The 23,035-nt window shown below is 36.3% G+C and overlaps 1 protein-coding gene across 12 annotated transcripts in view; it reads right to left on the bottom strand.

Moving 5' to 3' along the window:
- The window catches only part of SLC4A10 (solute carrier family 4 member 10), a 170,122-nt gene that overhangs the window by 23,349 nt on the left and 123,738 nt on the right, over positions 1-23,035 (bottom strand). For 10 of the 12 annotated variants that reach the window (XM_085584316.1, XM_085584312.1, XM_085584314.1 and 7 more), the window contains 8 exons: positions 21,319-21,410; positions 17,548-17,705; positions 15,645-15,732; positions 15,013-15,159; positions 14,358-14,458; positions 12,806-12,980; positions 12,487-12,620; positions 11,040-11,285 (listed from right to left, as the gene is read on the bottom strand). In XM_085584316.1, the coding sequence (XP_085440442.1) occupies positions 11,040-11,285; positions 12,487-12,620; positions 12,806-12,980; positions 14,358-14,458; positions 15,013-15,159; positions 15,645-15,732; positions 17,548-17,705; positions 21,319-21,410 (1,141 nt within the window). The remainder of the gene's footprint in view (positions 1-11,039; positions 11,286-12,486; positions 12,621-12,805; positions 12,981-14,357; positions 14,459-15,012; positions 15,160-15,644; positions 15,733-17,547; positions 17,706-21,318; positions 21,411-23,035) is intronic. The other 2 variants (XM_021528558.4, XM_021528559.4) reach the window with 1 other exon arrangement.

The raw sequence follows: 23,035 nt of genomic DNA, 5'->3' as shown, positions 1-23,035 counted from the left end.
AAATTAAGTCTTTAAAGCCTCTGAAGCAACTGTGGGAGGCTTTTTCTTTGACAAAGCCTTCAAAACATCCAGGATACTCTGTAGGATCCAAGATGTCAAGTGCGCTTTGCAATGCGCTTTAAATTAATCTTACTTTAATAATCTATAGCACCATCTAGTCTGCTAGCATGTTAACATGCTTATGACGATTTTAAATAAATTGTGTACTCTCTGATAAGGTTTTCAGGAGTAGCTGGGGACAGGATAACATCTGACTATCATGTGCAAAGCCACTGAGCATAAATTGCATTACAGCTGTAACAGAATATCAGTTTATTCACTTACCTATGCCATCTATTTTCTATGTGACTGTTTATCTTTCCAAAAAATGACAATACTAATCTAGATTTGTATGATTTTCTATGTTTGAAATTCTACCATCTACACCATGAGGACACAACACTGACATTCTATTTCAATTACAATACTATACATGTGACAACAGCTGCATTTAATACATAGAGAGGAAAAGATGCAGGTTGTCTTTGTGCAATTCCTTGCTTATTTTAAATGCAGCTCTTTCCAAAAGAAAGATAAAACCCTCACAGCCCATGAACAAAAACAAAAAATAAAACAAAGCAACTGCATTCAGAGAATTAGAGGGCCTGAGCCAAAAGTCCTTGACTGGATCTTTCAAACATATTTAATATGCTTTGGATCAGGCCCTAAGTGCAGAATGAATGCGTGTTCAATGCGTACTTCCAGCTATTACAAAATGGGGTAAACGAAGCACATGACTACCGGTGAGCTACAGCAGCAGAATAAAGCCAACAAACAGTAGGGCTGCCCCATGTCTTGCAAGGGCGTATTGGCTGTTCATGCAGCAATGCAGAGGTGGCTGTGTCGGGTTACTGCTGTTCCCTGGGAGCACAGGAGCTCCCTGGCCCTGGTGTCCATCGCCGATCGCAGGCTGGCCGGGCCACGGCCCGCCGGGGTTTGATTACAGCAGGCCAGGGTGGCATGGGCTGCTCACTCAGTCACTTCCTCACTAGAAGGGGACACTGTGCCTGTCGCCAGCACTACATGGCACAGCTACACTTGCTGCAAACTGCAAAATTACATTTAAAGGTTAGAGGAGCCAAAATTTCTATTTCCTCCGAAATGTGATACTTGAAGCTATAGTTTAATACATCTCACCTTCACGACATCACCTTTTTATTTCTATAGCAATATCATTTTCCTCCTGCACAGCATTCCAGTCTGGTCTTTACCAAGTTTCACAGGCATTTAGCAATGGCAGACTGATCATCAGCAAATAAGTGACTTGTGCAAACCACACCCACGAAGACCAAAATCGCCCTGCACAGTGCTGCTTTTACTGAATGGGGGCAGAGCTAGCCCCTAACTGCAGAGATCAGATCCTGTTTCTACTCAGAAGACCATTCAAGCAATGATCTCAGTGTTTTGATATATACAACATTGCATTACTTTCAATACTGTATGTGATTTGGCAACACTGACATTTTGATGTGAGATTTTATCATGGTATTACTGTCTTCCAGCATCCCACTAATTGCTTAACATTATAGAACTGTGAGATAGTAAAACACTCCCTGTCCATCCCAGAAAATACAAATGAAGGTACCATTCAGTGCCAAAATAAAAACATTATCTACCAAAATGTGTTGTTTCATAACAGATTTAATTGCTTCAATGATAACTATTTCCCAATGTAACTGACCTTCAAGGAAAATCTCACATTAATGAAATAATGCTTCCTGCTTTAATCTTTTCAGTACTTTAGTCCCTTTCATTGCCATTTTTACTTTGAGTAGTTTTGCCAGAAAAAGCAAAATACGCTGAATAGTTAACACTAACACATCTTTCTATTTTCCTGATAAAATATTACTCAGAATGCTGGAATAAGCAAAAAAATTATTTCCTCTTGGGGGTTCAAATGCTCTTACATTCTGGTAAAGTTGTTTAAAGTGCTGAGCATTTGCCCACAACAAGGGATCTGTGTGAAGTTTATGCTATTACCAAATGAGCAAGAGACTATACAAACACCTCTAATTTCTAAGCAACATATTCATCTTTAAATACAGTACCAACTTAGCAATGTACTCTTGTGTCTTTGACTGATGAGTCAGCAATCATCTTCCTGATACTAAAAGATTCAGAAGGATTCTTTTGATTCTCTTTCATCGTGGCTAGAATAAAGACAGGGAAGAATCTGGCACTGGTTGTGGTAGCAAATGCATAGGTGTCACTATGCAGGGGGGGTGGGAATCTTTGCTGCCAATCTCAACACATCCGTTTCATCACATTGATGACAGAAACAAATAATTTTTCATCTTTATACTTTTGGATATGGCAAGACATTCTGATCTCCTGGTAGCAATTGATGTTTAAGCATAGGTGACTGTACACTCCATGGTATCTGTGACCTCCATGATGAGTTGGCACATATGAGAGGACCTTTGTTGACTCATACCTGCGTTTTCAAAGCAGCTGGAGGCTGAGAAATCTAAAATGGCACTAGATACCCAGTCATAGGTCCCTACCTGTATTTAATATGTCCATATTTTGCAGATAGGCAGATATCAGTGGAGTTTTGTTCTCTTTTAGGGTATTTAAAAATCTAATACAGCCTAATAAAAAGTGGATTATACTTCTGAGGTAGATAAATAAACCATTTCAGACAAGATAGTCCTCTGGCAACTCAGAACTCTTGTAAGATTAGAGCTGACAAAATGAGAATGTAACAAAGAATAACCTGAACTTGCTAGCTAGAAACAATAACCAGAGCAAGGAGTCTTTATTGCCTATACACCTTGCAAAGTGCTCAAGAAATCTCTGGCAAACCAGAATGGAGAACAAAGGTATGTTAGAAATAATATTCCCTGTAGCCTGCATCTCTCTCCCTTTTATAGGAGGATCAAAATTTCAGCTAAATCTTCAGCACCAATTCAGCTATAACAGTATAGCCAGTATAAGGTCACTCCCCACTTCACTTCTTTGTCCCCCCCGCAACTCCCCACAATTTATTAGATGTTTTAGGCTTTGGTTTGTAAGTCTCAATTTTTTTCATTAATTAGAGGCAGCCATCCTAACTTCACTGCATGCAACATCTACAACTTGTCCTGTTTTCAGAGAGCAAGGCTAGGGTCTGACAGAAGCTTCATGAAATCTCAGAAAACTAGTAGTGATCTTTGTTCCACAAAAGGACCAGTTATCACTATATATATATATATATATATATATATATATATATATATATATATATATATCACTATATATCACTATATATATATATATATATATATATATATATATAGCACCAAAAAGACTGTCTGTATGATCCCTCTTTCTCTGGACTATGGGAAAGGGAATATTAGCTAGCAAACTAAAAACCTGTCACTTTTTATGTCAAGTTGGGGAATATTTTCCCCCTCCTTTTTAGATTAGCAATAAAACATAAATATCATGGCTGTTCAACAACTAATCAGGTAAAAGGATCTGTACTAAAACCACTTTCATCCTGACTGTAATTTTCTGTTAACTGCAAAACAAGAAACTTATTACCTACGTTTATTTGTTCAATTCAAATTAAGCTCAGTCTAGTCCTTGCAATCCTTACAACATTCACCTCTTACTCCTGATTCTTCAGCTTCTTCACAATTTTCTTCACTTTACTCTGTCATGCATGCTCTGCTCCCCACACAGACCTTAATGTAGCATGGTGGCAGTCCAGCTTCAAAAAAGAGCCTCAGACAGTGTTTTTGTAAGTAAATAAACCACACTTAAAGGGTGCAGGTCCCTTTGAAAGCCCCATGGCCATTCATCCCTCAGTAGCTGCCATTTTTCAGTAGCAGGTTTTCAAGACTAGGAGGCACTTAGTATGGATGATTTTATAAAAGTCAACAGGCACTGGTTTGGATCTCTTATTTTTCCAGAATTTACATATGGTAAGCTCCACTTATTTATACTAGATAAGGATATGAGCTATAAAAGATGCAACTGCAGCTTCTTCCTGATTAGTCAATATACCATTTCCCCTTCCTCGAAGGGAAAAATGCCTTTCTGGCTCACTTAAGACACCCTGAAAATGAGATTTGCTCAATATGAATATTTATAATACTTCAAAAACTGCAGGCAAGTATGACAAATAAGTTGCAAAATGTGCTTGTTTAAACAATATGTCTCACTGAATATCAGAGCACATATTTGGTAGTATGAGTAGGAAGGTTTTCCCTTAGCACAGAGGATGCTCTGAGCATGCTGTGCACTGATCACATAACAGAGGAAGATGAAGTATGAAATGGAAGACAACATCACTAGGTTTGTTTTTAAAGTAAGGTATATATGTCGGTATTCTTTACGTTGCCTTTACAAGGCTGAAGTATATTAATAGCACTATGCTATGCATGTTTAGGCTTTCTCCAAATAACACCATTTTCATGGGAATTACGGGCATTCACAGAATCCTTCTGTTTGTCTAACAAGTTCTATGGGAAGAGGACAACAACAGTATCATAAAATGATATCTTCTCTGATTTCTCATACCTACAATACCGGCATACAATACCCTGGCATTTTATTTACCATATATTCCTTCTTGTGCCAACCTTCATAACAACTAAATCAAAGGCTCAATGGAGAAAAGACTGGAAACAAAATAATTAATAGTGATGGAAAATGGACTTGTCAGTTAAATTCTATTCTCAGTATCATGAAACTCTTTCACAGCACAGCTGTCATAGCAAGACAAGATTTTTTTCTTCATTTATTTATGAGATCTGCCATCCTGAATTATGACCACTGTTATATGGCCCATCTCTGACAGTCACAAACATCAGTAGGCATCCAAATATATTCTCTCAGGTTACAAGTCTGTATAGTTTAGTTGGTTAAGTTTAGGAGGAAAAAAGAAAAGCTCTAAACAATGCACTCAGCAGTACAATAGCTTCATGGAGAAACAAAGATAAATCTGAGAAGGGGAACTGATGTTAGCCTGAAGAAATCTCAAATAATCATGTCATTTTGGATAGCACATCTAGAAGAAAATTGGTTTTTTCCCAAAGGGAAAGTCTAGAAAACAGATTTATAATCATATTGTAGCTTTATTAACCTCAAAGGTTGGGTTTTATTAGCTATCTGGTGCAGTATGCAGTCCGTACATTTGCAGCAGCACTATGGTATGTAACTGCCATAGACAGGCACTCCTGTGCAGAAAAGCAGTGCAACTCTAGGGGATATTGACAATTTATCCAAAAGCTTTCACTGTGAAATATTTCTAGGATGTCACTTCAACCTGCTTCCAAAGTTAAGAGCGCATACACTTGAGGAGAAGTTCAGTATAATGCTGGTACCGAAATAATTACTGCAATACATTGCAGTGCTATATGGTCAGCTTGAGTTTCAACTATGCAGGTGGAGTGCATCAATACAAATAAAAGTACTGTAAAAAAACACCCACAGATTTTATGTAAGCCTTCATAGATTTTGAAGGCATTGTGTAGACCAGCTCTCATCTACAAACTGAATGCTGTGGAGAATTGCTTAACAAGATCTATTTCCAAAGTGGAGGGGATGAGTAGTAGGAAAGACCAAAACAAGGTGGGCACTCTCTGCCTTCAAATGAAGGAGAAAGAGACAATCAGCTGAGTTGGGCAGGCACAGAGAAGTCCTGGCAAAAATAGAATAAAGAAAAAGAAAGCCTGGATTCCAAGGTTTGTCAAGAAGCAAAAGGGAACCAGCAGTTAAACTCAGTGATGGCACTAGCATGGTTCTGGGAAGAAGAGGGGTATTCTTAGGAAAGGACACACAGTATATGGCACAGTTACTTAACTGTAGGAAAAAAACTATAAAGAAGGGAAACAGAAAATCTATATTCTTATCTAACCTTAAAGTAATAATTACAGGAATTGAAATTCAATTACATGCCTGGGACCATAAAGAGCAATACTGTGCTCATCTCATCACTGGCTTTTCTCATTCCACCTGCAGCTTAAGGGATACAGGGTATAAACCAACCTAATTTGCATCCAATAATGATATATTTGGATTAATTTATATCGATAATGGAAGATTTAAAACTTGCTTGTGCAAACATCAGTATGCACAAAACTAATCTTCACTATGCCTTCTAGAAGCAATAGTTTCTATAGCCTGGAATGATGCTGAGATTGACATGATCTTGGCTCCCTAATTACATCAGAGTGGGATTTTCTACTCCTAATGCTTAAGTGCATGTCAATACCAAGACAGATTGCAATATGCATATTACTATGCCAAGAAATCACTTTAAAATTATTCAATGTAATCTGTTAATAATTGAGTAACTTCTGGTAAAGAATTATTAAAACAACATGAATTCATCACTTTGAAAAAATAATTAATAAAAACCAAAAAGGTATATAAAATGTCTTTATATAGCAAAAATATATATAAAGATCTAAGCAACTAAGCAACCTCACCCTGAGAAATAACTGAACTTCTGTATTCTAAGATAACTATCTTAAAATGCTTGTATTTTAAAAAATACTGGATTGCTTTCTAAATCACATTCCTTTCATCCACAATATTTATTCTGTTTTCCTTTTTAAAAAGGGAGGCTTATCTGCTCCAACATGGGGTTCTCTTTTCCTAGCAAAAATAACATTTAAATATACACTTCAAAACTGATGTGCATCAGTGTTCCAGACAGGTTTCACTGACTGGAGATATATTTGCTACCAGGGTAGGAAAAAAACAGGAGGAGGAGAGTGCAGAAATAAGAGAGTTGCTATGCCAACCTTCAAATGCTAATGGCATGACAAATACAAAAAGGTCACATAAAAAAAGGGAAAGAAAACTCTGATCAAGAAGTATTTGTATTTAATTTAATAAATGTAGCTACTATATTCAAGTTCCTTCAGAACAATACAGCTTAAAAATAAGAAAATACAGCACAGTACTACACTGAAAATCAGGTTATCTTTCTCCTTCATTTGATTTATCACTTAAATGCCTTATTCTTTATCATCCATATCAAAAATATGGTGTTTTAGGCAAAAGTTATATAAAAATGCTGAATGGATTTGCCTGTAAGTAGATCACGTATTTAAATACAGAGTAAAAAATAAAATTTAAAAATTAGTAAAAAGTGCATCATGTCTAGTTTTACATTAATTAGATCATGCAAAAATATATATTTGTCATTTTGAGGTAGAATTCAGTAACAACCTCAAAACCTATCTTCTACTCAAAATGCTAAAAAGCTAAATGCAATTATTAGGAAATCTTTTAGGAGGACTTACAGTCCATTTTCAAATATTTTGGTGTGCTTGATTGAAAACTAAAAAAAAAAATCCCAACTGTTCTGAATATTCTTCCCCTAGTCTTCTAAGGTGTATTATGGCAAATATTAGTAATGACTCCTGTACTCTCAAATATAAGAGATGCATGCAGTGCAGTCTTTTACATCAAGTTTCTGCAACAGAGACTGTTTGTAACAGAATTCAAGGCCACCAAAAATACAGAATGGGTTTTCTTTTCTTACTTGAAATATGGTTTCAATTTGGTTGAATCACCAACCATTTAAAATTACTGTTTTCTTTGTCTTCCTAGTACTCCAAAGAGAGCAATAACAGAATGCCAATGACTTTTTCTGGGTCAAACTCATGTCTTCACCAGGGCAAAGGAACAATACTGGCATGTGGACAGACTACCTGTGGACATCAGAGCATCCTCAGAAAAAACCCATGGGAGAAAAACAGACAGCTGGGCCAAAAGCATACCCTAAAAATTTCAAATATATTCAGTGTTCTGAACTTTCTGAGTGGGCAACAGAAAACACAGAAATTTTACAATGTAACCCAAGTTTTCTAGCATAGAATTACAGATCCAAGATAAAGTTTTACATAAGCTTTGGTTGAGCATTCAAAGAGAAATGAGTTGCTCAACTTTTTGAAGATCACCCACGGCTAATTAAAGACCTGCCAAGGCTTTACTAACAATTAAAAACTTGTCTTTAAAATCCCCAAAGAGGAAAATGCAAACAGCTGTTTTAATTAGCAAAACAGCAGATACTAATTAGCTTCTGTAACAGAGTATGCTGGTCCTTTAAGGACAGGACCAGATTCAGCTCAAGTTTGTTACCCATTTAAGCTACAAGTAGAAGGATTGGAATCAGATGCTGCAGGAAAAGCTAATTCCTTGCAAAATCAGTATTTCCCAACTTCAACTACACAAAAGAGAGATTTTTATTTTGAGTAAACTTTCATGTTTATCCATCTTTTAGTTTCTTATCTTTCCAGAACTGAGTCATGTACAGACATTTGAGCAGAGACTGAGTACTTGAAATGTCTTGTGATGATCCCATGGGGATGAAAATTGTGACATCTCACCTTCTGGGCAAAAGGCCACTGGATCTGGACAGAGTAACACTAATATGTGCACATTTGCACAGCAAGCCCACAGAGTTCAGGTTCCATCAAGTCTGCTGTGAAATCTGATTTGGGCACCTGATGTAGATTTGTTGCAACTGACCACATCTTTCAATTCTCCCAATCTTTGGGATTGGTTCTGAATAACTAAGAAATCTCAGATGAAAGAGAAAGGAATGGCGAGAACAGGAGAGGCTGGAATTAGCCTTTTGCTATGTTCAGATCCTTGGATAGCAGCAGATATGCTCTTACAAGGTAATCAACATCCATTGATTGCCAGTACACTGCCATTTCTAAAAATCTGTTTCAAAGCTAAAAAAAATTAAGTCCCATCCCATAAGACCTATATGTCTACAGCTAGGCATTTTGCTATTAGTGGGGTCAGTTGCTGCAGGCATGATTGATAATAAACAGGAACATACTGCAAGTAGAAGATATACTGTATAAGTGCCAAATGTGAGATTTAATACAAGAGTTTAAAAGGCAATCTATTTTTGCTATCTACACAGAGTGAAAGAATAACTGAAAATATAGGTATGAAATAATAAACTCAAATAACTACAAAAATAGTATATCAAATAAGTTTGATAACAGTGATATAAAATAATTCTGATATATGTGTTTGAAAATACCAGGCAGTGGTGAAATCTTTCTTCCAAACATCTGGAAGACACTTATCTTTCAGGAGTTGTGTTTGAAAAATCTAAAACTGTTGTGCTGGTATTCCAACACTGTAGGCAGTACAGGTCAATAGGTGTAACTGGAGCATGACAAAAGCTGCTCTTTTACCACTCTTGTGTGTACTGCACATTTTACATTCATTGCTCAGTTACCAAGAGCAGGCAGCATTAAAACACCACCCTTCAAAAACCAGTCTGGGATTCTGGTTATTGAATGGTGTTCTAATGAAAACAAACAACATTTATTGATTAACACAAGGATTATATTATACTGACAAAATATAGACATAACTATGACTGTACCCCTACAAGCAGGACTGTTAAACTCATTTCTCTGAAATCTCCAGCAATATTATGGGATTCAGCTAACCATTAATACAGTTACCCAGGAACTCATGTTTCTATTTCTGTTCATGCTTTCCATGACATATTTTAATATCTCAGCTGCACCTGGTAAATGTTTGCTAAATAATTTTTTGTCTTTGTATAGCATTTCAACATCTGATTTTCAAAACAATAGGAGGACATCATGTTTTTTTTCCCTTTGAGACAATTACTTTGCAGTGGTAAAGAAAAGAAAAAAATCTGCCAAGACTGCTATATGAAGATCTTCAGAGTAAAATACCTACTTCATAGAAGGTGAGTAAAGTTATGTAAGAGGATATAACCTCAACTGCATGCATGGTCTTGATGTCTGTTGCTTTCTCTTCAAATTAATGTTCCTTTGTCTACTGACTAAACTATTAGAGAGGAATAATAACATTTTCAGCATGATGAGAGTATGTCACGGCAGAACTATAGTTTCTCTAACTTGTTCCATGTATTAAGGTATAAAATGCTCAGATTCAGGATTTGCTAACTATTTTTCTAGTGATAATATACACAAAGCTCAAATGTTTTCTCTGTTGCTGTGTTCTGTTTTTCCCAGCTTAAAATGCAAATGAGACATTTGGTTGAGACACTCCTGTTTTTCCAGTGAACAGAAGATGTGGCACTGTTCAAGCACAGTTGCTTTAGGGCCCCACCCAGCTCATGCAGAGGGTTCAAATGGGTTCAGTGAAATGATAAAGACATTTTTGGAGAGGGATTTTCATTGAAAATGCTTTTTAATTAGATTTTATTTACTGATGTGACCAAGCTTAACTGGCCTCAGGGCAGACTAGGATCTTGTCCTTTACTAGAACATTTTCATTCTCGTATCACAGAAACAGGTCTATGAGGGTTTACTTCTCAATGAAACAATACTGATAAAAGCAATTAACTTTTTTTATTCCCGAAGTAAATTTGTACCTATTTTAACTTCACAATAAAGTAAAGCTGTTTAAATGGAGCTAGATTAAAAATCTTAGTATTAAGAACAAATTGATTATGAGCTACTGAGGTGCATGTAACAATTCCAAATCTACTTCAGCTCTTGTAAATTAAGCTCGGACCTAAATGCCAGAAAGGTGAAAATAAAGGAGGTACATCCACTTACAACCTTATAGAAAGGTGAGTATTTCAATTTGGGAAAAACACAAAACAAAACAAGATAGATAAGATATACAAACATTACCTGAATATCCTGTTGCCATTTAAAGATTATAAATTTTAAGTACAAGGTTAAAGGAAGAGACCATGAATGAAGTCTCATTAAATAAAAATTAATAGAGACTTAAAACCAAGGTCCCTTTAAGTACTATTTTTAATTCTAGGATTTACAGGTTCATTATGCTGAAGCTTTTCCCAACCTCAAATATATTGGAGGAAATATATTTTTTATTTATCTTAAGTAAGTGTGTCCTTCTTGTACAGATCTCCCCAGTAATTACTACTTCCATAAGACAGCATAATGACTGAGTAGCTTCCACCTGCTACAACTAGTGCAAACTTTTTCCTGCTGTGCTCCCTGCAGAGAAAACAACCTATGGAAAAAATCCTCTAACAGTTTAACACAAAAAATCTTACTTACGAGTACTTTGTCAGCAGCTCCAGATTATTATGCATGTTGATTGGATACGTCTCACTGAGATGAAACAGCTTCTCTAAGGCCTCATAAATGAAAATGATGCAGATAAGAGAAGCAAAGGCTTCTTCAGTAAACCGGGTAATGTAGCAGACTAGGGAGCTTGCATCAGTTGCAACAAGAATGATGCACAGGATTGCAGTCCACAGCCCAATGCTGGCTCTCAGAGAAAGGTATGACAACCCATACTCTCTAAAAAGAAGGGGAAAAAAAAACAACTCACTTAACCTTTTGTCCAGCCACAGTAAATGGAGACAAGGCAGTTCCAAAATTTCCTTTTTGTGGACCGTCTGAATCACGGATTACGTACTTAATGTGAACAAAAGATCCTATCAAGTCACCTCCTGACCAGAGCTCTTCCCCCAGTTAACAGGACACAAAGAGCTCTATCTCTATTAAAGTAATCACATGAGCAGCTTTGAGAGTAGTCACACACAAAGTGTATAAGGTCCACTCACTCTTTATTCCTTCTCCTGCTTTGTGAACAGCCAACACCTGTCAATTTCTTTTTAAGCTGTGAAAGAGTAGCTATAACAACTTTCATCAAAATTCTGTAAGCTTACTGCATATGATAATAGAGCTGCAAACACACCGTGTGACATTACCACAGCAAACTGAAAGGTCTGTCTGAAGGTGCGAGAAAATTTGAGTGCTAAGCAGGGTTTCCTATCTGTGTTGTGCAGGAGATCCTGGTACAGAAGTCCCTGTCACAGCAGTGAAGCAGAAAAGCAGACTGGATGGCAGAGAAGCATGATAGCTTCCAAATGGAGACATAATTTTTACCCACACTGTGGCAGAGACATGTCAAGTACAGTGCAGTAGCCTAAATGTGGCTCTTGTGGCATGACACTTCACCCCCTCTCTGTCTGGGTGATGGCATGGCATGGTCTGTATTAGTGACTATTGAAAGAGGGTACCACTTCTGCTAGTGGTAACACTTTCTTGAAGAGTACACTTGGTACTCATCAAGAAAGTACTGCGTGCACTTTCTTGGTGAGAGGCAACACCTTTCAAGTTAGGGGTGAGATAAACCAGTACCTTAAACATATTGTCTCAGAGTAGAGAATGATAAAATTAAAAAACAAAACAAAACAAAACAAAAAAAAAAAAAAAAAAAAAAATCCCCACAAACATCCTGAAGCTGTCATTCCCTTCAAAACAGCTGAAGGAAGGGGGAAGAAGGGAGGAGAGTTTAAAAGCAACAAAAGCCCAAAATTTAAGAAAATTCACCTTTCTGTGTTATGAATTCATGCATAATTTTTAGGCTCTGGAACATGATAAAGGCAACAATTTATTTCACAGTGCATTGCTTAGGATTTCAAATTTGGGACAGGTGTCTCTACTTTTACCTAGCAACAAATGAAGGATGAGGAATATCATGAGCTTCACTTACTTGCAAAATTTGAATAAGATCTTCTCAAACACTAAAACTGGTCCTGTGCTGCCAAGTATAGTGAGAGGCTGTCCACCAAAAAGAGAGTAGGCAATTCCAGTCATGGATGCTCCAAACAGCGATTCTATTGCACTCTGAATGTGATACAGAGAGAAGTGTCCATAAATTTTCAAACAGGTTCTTTTTGCAATGGCTTAGTCCGTAGCCTTCTAAACATTGAAACACCAATATATAAAGGTGATTCATGCAACAGTAAGGAAATACTAACCACAAGACTAGGAATGTAAGTTTGTTTTAAAAGTTCAGATTTAACACATACTATACGACCTTCAGTTGCTTCTCCCAGCAGACCACCGAATGTGATGACAGGAGACATGCAAGCACAGTAGAGAAACAAAAATGATGCCAGACACTGCAAACTGAGAGCATCCCTGAAGTCACTCCAGAAGAAGGGAGCTTTTCGTTTGATATCTAATATTAATCCTCCAAAAAATCTAAAGAAAACATAGAAGAGCTCAAATTAATTAAGGTGGCACACAAAACTTTCTTCTAGAGTATTGCTTCAACCACACTGCAGAGAAGCTATGGTTCCTTGATCAAATGATACATACTCTTATGTTTCACACTTCATAAAAAGATAAGTTTATAGGAAACCTGTCATTGTAACTTCAACCAGGAAATTATTGTGGTATTAAAACAAATTAATTTCCATGTCTCTTTTATAAATTCTTCAACTAATCATCCAGACACCAAAGTTGTGAACAGTTGCTTGTCCCCATGCACTAAATCAAGCTGCTTATTATATAAAATAATTCTTTACATTTGTTTAATCAGAGAGTTCCTATTTGCCCACATATTCATATATAGAGCTTCACATTCTTTATTTGACAACCTGTTCTAAATACACTTGATGATAGAAATGAATATATGCTACCATTTTTCAAGGACAAGAACTGTCATCTTTAGTCATTTACACTGTGTCAAGTATAATCAAATATTTAGGAACAGACGGTCCCTTACAAAATACCATACAGCTGAAGTAAATAACCCCACAATGCTCTTTTCCTCACAGGCACACAATGTATCAGATGCTGCTGAGGTAAAAAAGAAGGCTTAGTGCAACTACCTCCTAAATATTAAAACAATCTTTCAAACTGTCAATTGGCAGATTCTCTGGTGAATGAACAACTTCCAGCCAGACTGGCCATCACCTCCCCTGCCCCAGTGTACACCAGCACTGCAGCTGAATCTTTAGCTTTATGCTAAAGGTAGGAACAATATTTAAATATCAGGAGGCAGCAAAGTAAAAGAAACATCTATATGTAACAACTACACTGCATTAAAGCAGCCATTGACAGCTGATGCACTTACACCACACCATATTAGATGAGAGAAAACAAGTATTCCTTGGGGAAAATTCTTCATTCTGTATACTGCAGCCACCAGGGTAACCACAGCCTCATCTAGACATATCATGGCTTACTGTGGTAAAAAAGAAATGCTAGAGCTGCACAACCCAGAAACTTCAACTACAAGGTAGCTGAAAGTATTCATAATAAGCTGCACAACACTATACCAAGTTCTCCTTCATCCTATGCTAAACCAAGAAACATTAATCAAGCTTAAGAAAGGTCTGGCCTTGTAAATATCAGAGAAAGGAGCTTGCAATAAATACAATGAGAAAACTCAAACCCTCTTGCCCTCTCCTGCTCTGTGCAGACGAGTAGGTGTTGTCCTCCTCAGCTACAAGGCACATACAAATCAGGACAAATGCCTGAAAGAAATCATGCACCAAAACACTTCTGAGAGAACCAGACCCTTGTGATTCCTTTGAACGTCACTATGAACAGTTTGAATGCATTTTCACTAACTTTCCAGTGCGTTGCAGTTCTGGTCCAGAGTGTCCTCCAGGATGCTCTGCTTCCCCATGGGCTGCAGTTCCATTTGGCACTCCTGGGATCTTGCGCTTCTCCTACCAGAAGGAAAAGATATTTCTCGTGGGTTTTAGTAACAAAACAGGCTCTGAAAGTTAAAAGCTTAAACATAAAAATTTCATTTTAAAATTCATCAACATAACCTCCTCATAAACTGTAAAGGAGTTCTCTTGCCAGTTAAAACTAAAAAGAATTGTGTTTCTTTGAAATTTAAACAATTGATCACAAAAAATCTTGTATTATAAACATTTTAAAGAGTAACAAGCCTGGATCAATTCTTGCAATAGGCTTAGGACAAAAGCAAATTATTAGGACAAAACCATGGCTATTTGGAATAATCAAGGATGTTTAAGACCACTTAGAACTGCCTGTATTTACTCAGGAGAGAACTAGTATTGGACTTAACGAAATGTCATCATTATACTGTATGCTTGTACGTCAAGGGTTCTTCTAGAGAAAATTAACCTAAGATAAAAAGAGAGCTATGCAAAACATAGCAACTCTGCTAAATGCTAAATTAATGAGACTTAAATCTACATAATAAAAATTCGTAACAACTCTTAAAAGTGTCTGAATTTTACACTGTACAAACCTGAGAGGGAACATTTTTAGGTGGTTCTATTCGAATTGTTGGGTCCCACTCTCCAGGAGGGAGAACAGTAACCTGATCAAGAAACTCATCAATTCCAGACACCAAGTCATTGCGGTCCTTTGCTTTGTAAGCAACATCATGGAATACCTGTGAAAAATTAAGAAGTGTGTGTGGGAGGAAAGAGAGATGGAAAAAGGAACTCTCTCTAAAATAATGGCCCCACTTCTCTGAAATAGAACACACTTTGTAAAGTTCTCACTGAGCAAACAATCTCAGCTACAACTGAAAATAGCTTGGGGTATAGAGTTCTCATAGAAATTCCAGCTGCTACAGAAAAAGATCCTTATGGCTGCTAAATATTCTAGAGATTTTGCAGTTTAAACTAAGTTAAATCCACTGGAGAGCAACTGTGTAAAATGGAACCTTACTGGTGAAGACATCTTCACTTATGAATATTGTTTCTCATTTGTTATCCCCTTACAGCAGCATAATCTGGGCTGTCACAGATCATGAAATGAGCTAGAATGCTCCTTGTCATCACCAGAATGATTAGCCACAATTCCTCTGAAGGATTGGAGATTCCCTATTACACCTCTTCAGTCAGTACAAAACTGAACCATGAATAAAAATACCTCATCCGTCATTAGTGTTGCAATTGATCTCCCAATCTCATGGTATTGTTGGCCTTTACCCAGTGGTCCAAGAAGAATAAACAAAAATCTGCAAATTAAAAGTAGATTTGATAAATTGTAAAGCATAAATGGTTGAAATATAAATATTACAGAAATATTTATCTAAAATGTGCACTAGAAGAATCTCTCAGATAAACACTATATATAATCTCCTTCAAGATCCTCACACATGCATTTAAACATGAAGCATTGCTTAGAAAAAGAATGTGAAAATAGCTTCCAAAAATATATCATAAGCTTAACCGTCAGTCTTGATTGAGGCTACCAAAACCTCCTTACATAACAAACCTTAACTTACATAATAAATGCATGCAATTCTAATCTACGTACAGAACACATTAATTTATTTAATTCTGTTAATTCAACAAAATGGTTATGGTTACATAAATTATTGCAATATTGGAGAAGTTAAATTAACCCAAATAAAAATAATTTTTATATCATTTTCACTCCCATTAAGGCTCTGGACAGCCTCTATTTGAGGCTGTAGGCAAGTAAAGTTCTATAAAAGGCAGAGGATTTGTTCAAATGAACTAACTAAAATTCTCAGTTTTGCTAAAATGCAAAACACAATATTTTGATGTGTATTACTGTTGTTTTTTTTTTTTTTTTGTTTTTTTTTTTTTTACATACAAATTTTTGCAGAAACATTTAATTGTCCTTATTTGTAGCTATTTTTATTTTGACCAAAAATCAAGAAATCTGTTATTTTCCTTTTGGTGTTTTTTTTTTTGCCTCATGGGAATCTGGGGGAAATTAAAAGGAAAAGCTTTTGCCAAAGCCAGTTCACTCCCCTCAGTGTTTCTTATACACATGCAAGAACTGGAAAACATCAAAAAAGTAATATCCAAAGTAACTACAAAGTACTTCTCAAAGAAAATGTTTATCTGATTAGGAGAAAGGATCTGAGTCTCAGCATTGCATTTCATAGCATAACATAGGTGTCATATGCGAGTGTCCTGAGTATCACAAACTGGAATACGTTACTGCCTACTGTTGGAATTCTACTTTCACAGAAACTAAAAGAGGGAAGGGGAAAGACAAAATATGCGTACAAACATATGTGAAAATTAATTTTAAAAAAGGGGGGGAATTCTGCAATAATATTTAGGTCACTGAACACAGATATGGAAGAATCACTTTGGAGTTTTGATCTGAATTAACCTCAGCAGGACACAATGTAACCACAGATCTATCCCAATGCCTTCTATTTGAATACAAGGTCTATTTTAGACTTTTTTTTTTTAATTCCTCATTATTATTTTTCAGAATAAAAGTATTCCATCAGAAGAAGTTTCAACTTGGAAAAAAATTAATCTAAAACAAATTTATGGTTAAAAGTCACATTCGGTACCATGCAAAGTAAATTTTTGAAGAAGTAATATTTTTGAAAAATATATTTACAGCATGTTCTCCATCCATTCACTCACTATCCCTAGTCAACCAAATCACACACTTTGCTTTTTTCCTTTTCTCAATTCCATCTTTATTTTTTTTTTTAGCATAATTATGCAGTATCACACAAGTAGTTTCAGTTCTAGATGAAATATTCTACAAAGCTGAATATTTCACCTTAGTGAAATATTTCATCTGGAGTAATACCAGTTTGTATAGGATAAACTGTGTGTTATAACCTACATTTCTACATCTGTGCAGTACTCAAAACTAGCACGTGTCTGAATTTACCCACACATCGTTTACAGCAGGAGCGGCAGGCCAAGAGATGTCTTTGTTAAAGAGCAAACCAAATTCCTCACTCAGTAAATGGCAAAGCCGAGGGTCCCATCAGCCTGTCCCCACAAGGTACTCAGGAAAACACGAAGCAAAATCAGCCCAAGTGTACCTGGTTGGAATTGGAACTTCAGCCAGTCCTGTAAGCAGCACTGCAGGAGACAACCTAACAAAAGCCACCACAGCACGGTCCAGGAACTCGAGTTCACCAACTAAGATGTTCGATGCTTCAGCTCCAGGTGGTATCTTTTTCATGAAGTGTAGGTCAACCTGGAAAAAGTATATTAAATTACAGCTTAAAAGTTCCTCACAGGGAAATTTTTTCCCCCTGCTTTTTTGACAGACACTTGCTGATTGCTGCACTGTAACTTTGGGTATTTCAGTTATACAGTTCCACTGTTCTTGTCTGTTGAGTATTTTTCTTTAAATAAAAATGTTTCTCTAAACCAAACTAGACATTAATTATTTGACTAAGTTTTCTTGGAAACAAAGCATCACTGAATTAATTTATAAAGACAACAAATCAAATTCAAAATATTTTAAGAATATAGGATTAATTGCCTAGTAATGCTTTTTATCTATACTCATAAGAGCATGAATAATTAAAAACAATCATAACAGTAGAAGAAATTAAAGACAGCTTATTTTTCCACAATTAACAATTCTGGAAATCAGTAATCTGTAGTTCATAGTTGTTGAGTTATTATCTCACTGAGAAGAATTGTGTGTACTAGATTCCAGTACACACAATTTTCCCTTTTTTACTCTGAGATACATTTTTGTTTTCAGATTTAATGGAATAGAGTTGCCCTACTGCTGAAAGTAACAGAAAATAATCTATCATGAGCATTGACAGTCTCAAGAGCAAATGGAAAGAACAATGCAGAAGAAAAGTTTGGAATTTTAGGCAGCAATGTTGACTTTTGCAGGTTGAAAGAAAAGCAGAGACACAGTTTCATCAGGACATTGCTACCATAGGCTCAAGGTATTTGTGTAGTATTGTGTGACTCTAGGCTTTACTCTGTAACAAAGACTGACATGGAGTAATAAAGTATATAATGTATGTCTGATTTAATTATGCACCAGTATTGTCTACATTTCAAAATGCATTAATTTTGTCATTTGCTTTCCTTTTATTAATCTAAACACAACAACAGCAACCAAATCCAATATAAACTGTTAAAGTGGACCATTTTAATGTCTATCTTACAGCCATCTGTCAGTACTAGTTTGCATAGTTTTTGGTAATATTTAGAAAATTGTTTTCTTGCAAATGGCTCTGGCACTAAATCAGAATTCAGATATAACACAGTTGCCTGTGTAATGAATCTTGGTTTGCTGAGATCACAAAGAGATATCTAATGCTTCCCTAAGCTACAAAGATGACTAAATATCTCACTAAGCTAAACAAGAACCAGATCAACCTGGAAGGTTGGAGACCAAGTACTTTTCAAGGTAAATTGAGAAAGTGAGGTAAATTCTATTCCGCATTCAAATCACAAAATAACTCTTTAGGATTAAATACATAACTAAGGTTCAACCAGCATTCAGAACCAGTCAGTTGCTTCACATGGTATTTGAAAGACCAAACTGTGTCAGTGTGTGACAGGGGTTTGTCTCAGAAATACAGAGCACAGGAAAGTTGCTGAGAAAAGGGATTTGGGTACAGTTTCTTTATACATTTTGTGTCTCTGGGCAATTAATGTTCCCTTCAATCTTTGGCATAAGAGGTAGAAATGAGCCAGCTGAAGCTCTTAAACCATCACCCCCATTCTGTTCAGACAAGGGGTAAAGTGGTGCTCCACATCACCCGGAGAACACCAAGTCCTGATAGTGGCAGCAGAGGAAGAGGAGTGACACATTTACAGCAAAAACCATCTCTCCATGCTACTGAAGTAACACTCAAGACAGTTTTTAGTGCCTGTCTCACATTTTTCATAGATAGATACCAATACAATCGACACAGTCTCAATGCTGTATCCAGATTAAGTCAGCTTTTTGAATCAACTCCAAATTTGGAATATTAGATATAGCCCAAGGGAGACAGATTAGCAAGGAGAGAATATGTGGGGTAGTCAAAGGTGATTTTTTTGTAGAAGATAAATGAATTTAATATCTGGAACAAAATTAGAGCAAGAAATCACAATACTCAAGAGAAAATTAGTGTACTGCTCTACTTTCCTCTCAATCTGTGCATATAATTCCAATTATAACCATTGGGAGTTATTGCAATAGCACGTTTCAAGGGGAAACGGCACTTATGCATCTTCAAAAAGATAAATGGATCTATTTAAATTCAGTCAAAAAGAAAGGTATTAGATTACAATCCTTTACTGTTATTTCATTCCTCCTAAAAAAAGTTGATCCTTTCATAAGCCTGACATCCTTGTTGGCATCCGTCATTGTTGAGGTTAGAAAAAGATGAAATGTTGATTTATTCCAGCTAGTTTAAATGGGAATAGCTCTTTTGATCAACAAAGCTTCAGCACTACAAAAATAATGAGTGAAGGATCAAATGATACAGCTTCTATTCTTGTTTTAATACAAATAGAATTGCAGTTAGACAAGTGCCTGGGATTTGGATCCTACAGCACTCAAAGCAACTGGAGAAACATTCAAGAAAAGGACTACTGAAACTTAAGTAATTCCCTTCACTTCTGCATAGCTTAATTTTGAATAGATAATTTTATTCATATTTTATATCCTTTACGAATTTTATATCTTTATATTAGAACACTTGCAAAAACAATTAATTTTACTTAAGACTTTAATATAAATATCATTAAATCGATATTGTACCTGAATTTTTAAAGCATTATAATTTTAGTTTGAAATATGTTTAAAGGATTAATTTTAAATTTTTAACAACCCGACACTGTTTATAGATGTTCTCGCAGCCTCTGTAGAAATGTGCTTCATAATACATTCCCAGACAGCCTCCTTTTTTCTCATTGTCATTGAAAGAAAGCTCTGTTTCCCCTCTTATTTCAGCCATATACAATTCATAGTCTGGAATGTTCAGTCAGAAATTCAAATGATGCAAATAGCTACTGCTGCTAGGAAATAAGTCTGGCACCAGATGGAGCAATCACATAACTCTACTTTTAGCTCAGCAGCACTAACATTAAAATTCAACAGACTCAAAGTGCTGTTCTTCAGAATTTTGGTTTGAATCACCTTTCTTCACTTACTCAACCTTTGTTGCATTAATGTGTCAGCTGAAGTCATCTATCCCTGTCAGGCCTGTCATCTGCATCCATTGTGACTGTCTTAGGTACATACAGACTTCTTACACAAATTAGGATTCTCCTTCACATTAAAGCTGGAAAGCTGTTTGCTTTTCTTTGCTATCTAACATTGAACTGTCATTGCAATCTCCACTACTGAGCAGTTAACATCTTTTGTAAAGTGTACTGAAAGATCTTGGCTTGCAGAAGAATTAAGTTATAGGTTTACAGAAACACATTCTGTTTGAGACATCTGGAATCCACGAGTTCAGGTTATAAAAAGCATCGTTTGCATTCATGCATCACTTCTACAGAAAGTAAAAATCTGAGGTAAATGTGAATTATATGAATTTAAAATTACTTTCCTACTTAGAAAATTTTCTGTTAACTTGTAAAATTTTCCCTACAAATATACACCTATGACATTAAATTTATCTGTACTCCTAAACTCTGATTTCCTCTTACATATAATTTAGAAAGAAAATGCAAGCTTCTGTTTTATCATACAGAAACTGCAATGCAGTGCACACAAAAATTCAATGCTAAAGTAAAATCTACGTTACTGACTTCTCCTGACTCACATAGATTCATTTTATTTAATTTTAAATATCTATTTGATAGTCAGGAAGCTGTCTTCACCATCAGTGAACACTTACCTTGCTGAAGTCAACAGTGCTGTTTTCTCTGCTCACATCATTTTTGTTTTCAATACAGGCTGGAGTAGCCTGTGGGGAAACAACCTGACCTGCTAAAAAAAGTATCATTATTACAGAATACAAACAGTTCTATAAATAAAACAACATCCAGTGACATAATTATAAGAGCACTACATACATTTCATGTCATAGATATATGATCCACCAAGACATGGCGTTTGAATTAAAAACTTATTTAGAATAGCACATTCTCAAAAGACAGAACATTCATCATGTGTGGTTAGGAAAGTGACAAGGTAATTTAGAAAATATAAAATATACTGTTAGATATTAGAAGACAAAATTTCTATACCAATTAAAGCATACAATTCTAAAGATATACATTTGGAGAAAGTCCTGCCTTCACATAGCTTTTGAAAATAATTTGAGGAGCTGCCAATTTTGGGTAATATCTGTCTACAAAAGTAATCCTCATTGACTTAAATAGGATTACAAATTTTTACAAAGTTACTCATGTGTATAAGTATGTCCTGATTATAACAACTACAAAACACAACATAAAAGTGAACTGGTATAAAAATAAATATATTGGAAAAGAACTGATTTATAAGCTCAGTATTGAAAAACGTGATTACGGACATGTATAAAACAAATGTTTCAGTAAACACATTTTCAAAAAAATTCCAGCGAGGATTTAGTAAAATATTTTAAAGACATTTTAAAAACATCTCAAGATGAGAAATGTTTAAATGCACCTCAGTCTTGTGGAAGCAAAGAGCAAGTCTTTTGACAAACAGAATTTTGCCAACAAAAGCTCAAAAAGAAAAAATGAAGTCAAGTAACAAGTTTATGTCATATAAAGCATATTTTTACCTAAAGCCAACATTTCCCCAGCACATGGCCAGAGCCCACCGTGCACACTCTGTGGGGCTGGTACAATGGCACAAACCACAGGGCACAAACCCCACAGGGGCACTGGCCATGCCCTGCTTGCTTTCACTATTTCTCCCTCTCTGGCATGTCAGAAGCCACACACAGCTCTGAACACCACAATAAAGTACAAGAGAAAGTACCAAACATATGAGCCAGCTATCTCTTACTGCCCTAACACATACCCAGGAATAACTACGGAGTCCAACTGGCCCAGAGTCAGCATCTCGTGCCCAGCATATATTTGTTTCCATAGCGAATAAAGTCTCTCATATGACTGAGAAATGATGATGTGAAAACATTGGTTCTGGTGAAAATCAACCTAAACTTGCACAGTAACAAAGACCATATGTTCATGATATTTGAAGCTGAAGACAGTCAGGAAGTCCTAAGCTAGGCACATTGTCTGGGCAATTCCAGGAGGCACAGTGTGGCCCCTCACAGTGCTGGGACTCACCCGCAGCCCAGGCACGTCCCCATCCCAGCCTGCACTGAGCACTTGCAGGATCCAGCCTGGACAGGACCAGGCACTTGCAAGAGCACCTCAGCCACTGCCAAAATGCTGAAGTACCCAGTTTCTGTCACAGCTCAGCAACCCAGGAACCCTAAGTCTGGTCATGAATTCCCAGCTGAAACACTTGCTCAAGGAAAATGCTGGTTTTCATGAAAAATCAACGCGTCATTTTCCACTAGACAAATCTGCCATGACACAAAACAGGTTTTAGACTCATTTGTGCATCCTGGCAGCACAGACAGAGATAGTGTACCTTGATCAGGTAGTACATTA

This window comes from Lonchura striata, chromosome 7 (genome assembly GCF_050655825.1).
Source record: "Lonchura striata isolate lonStrDom1 chromosome 7, ASM5065582v1, whole genome shotgun sequence".
NCBI classification, from domain to species: Eukaryota; Metazoa; Chordata; class Aves; order Passeriformes; family Estrildidae; genus Lonchura; species Lonchura striata.
This window is presented reverse-complemented; position numbering and strand designations above follow the sequence as displayed.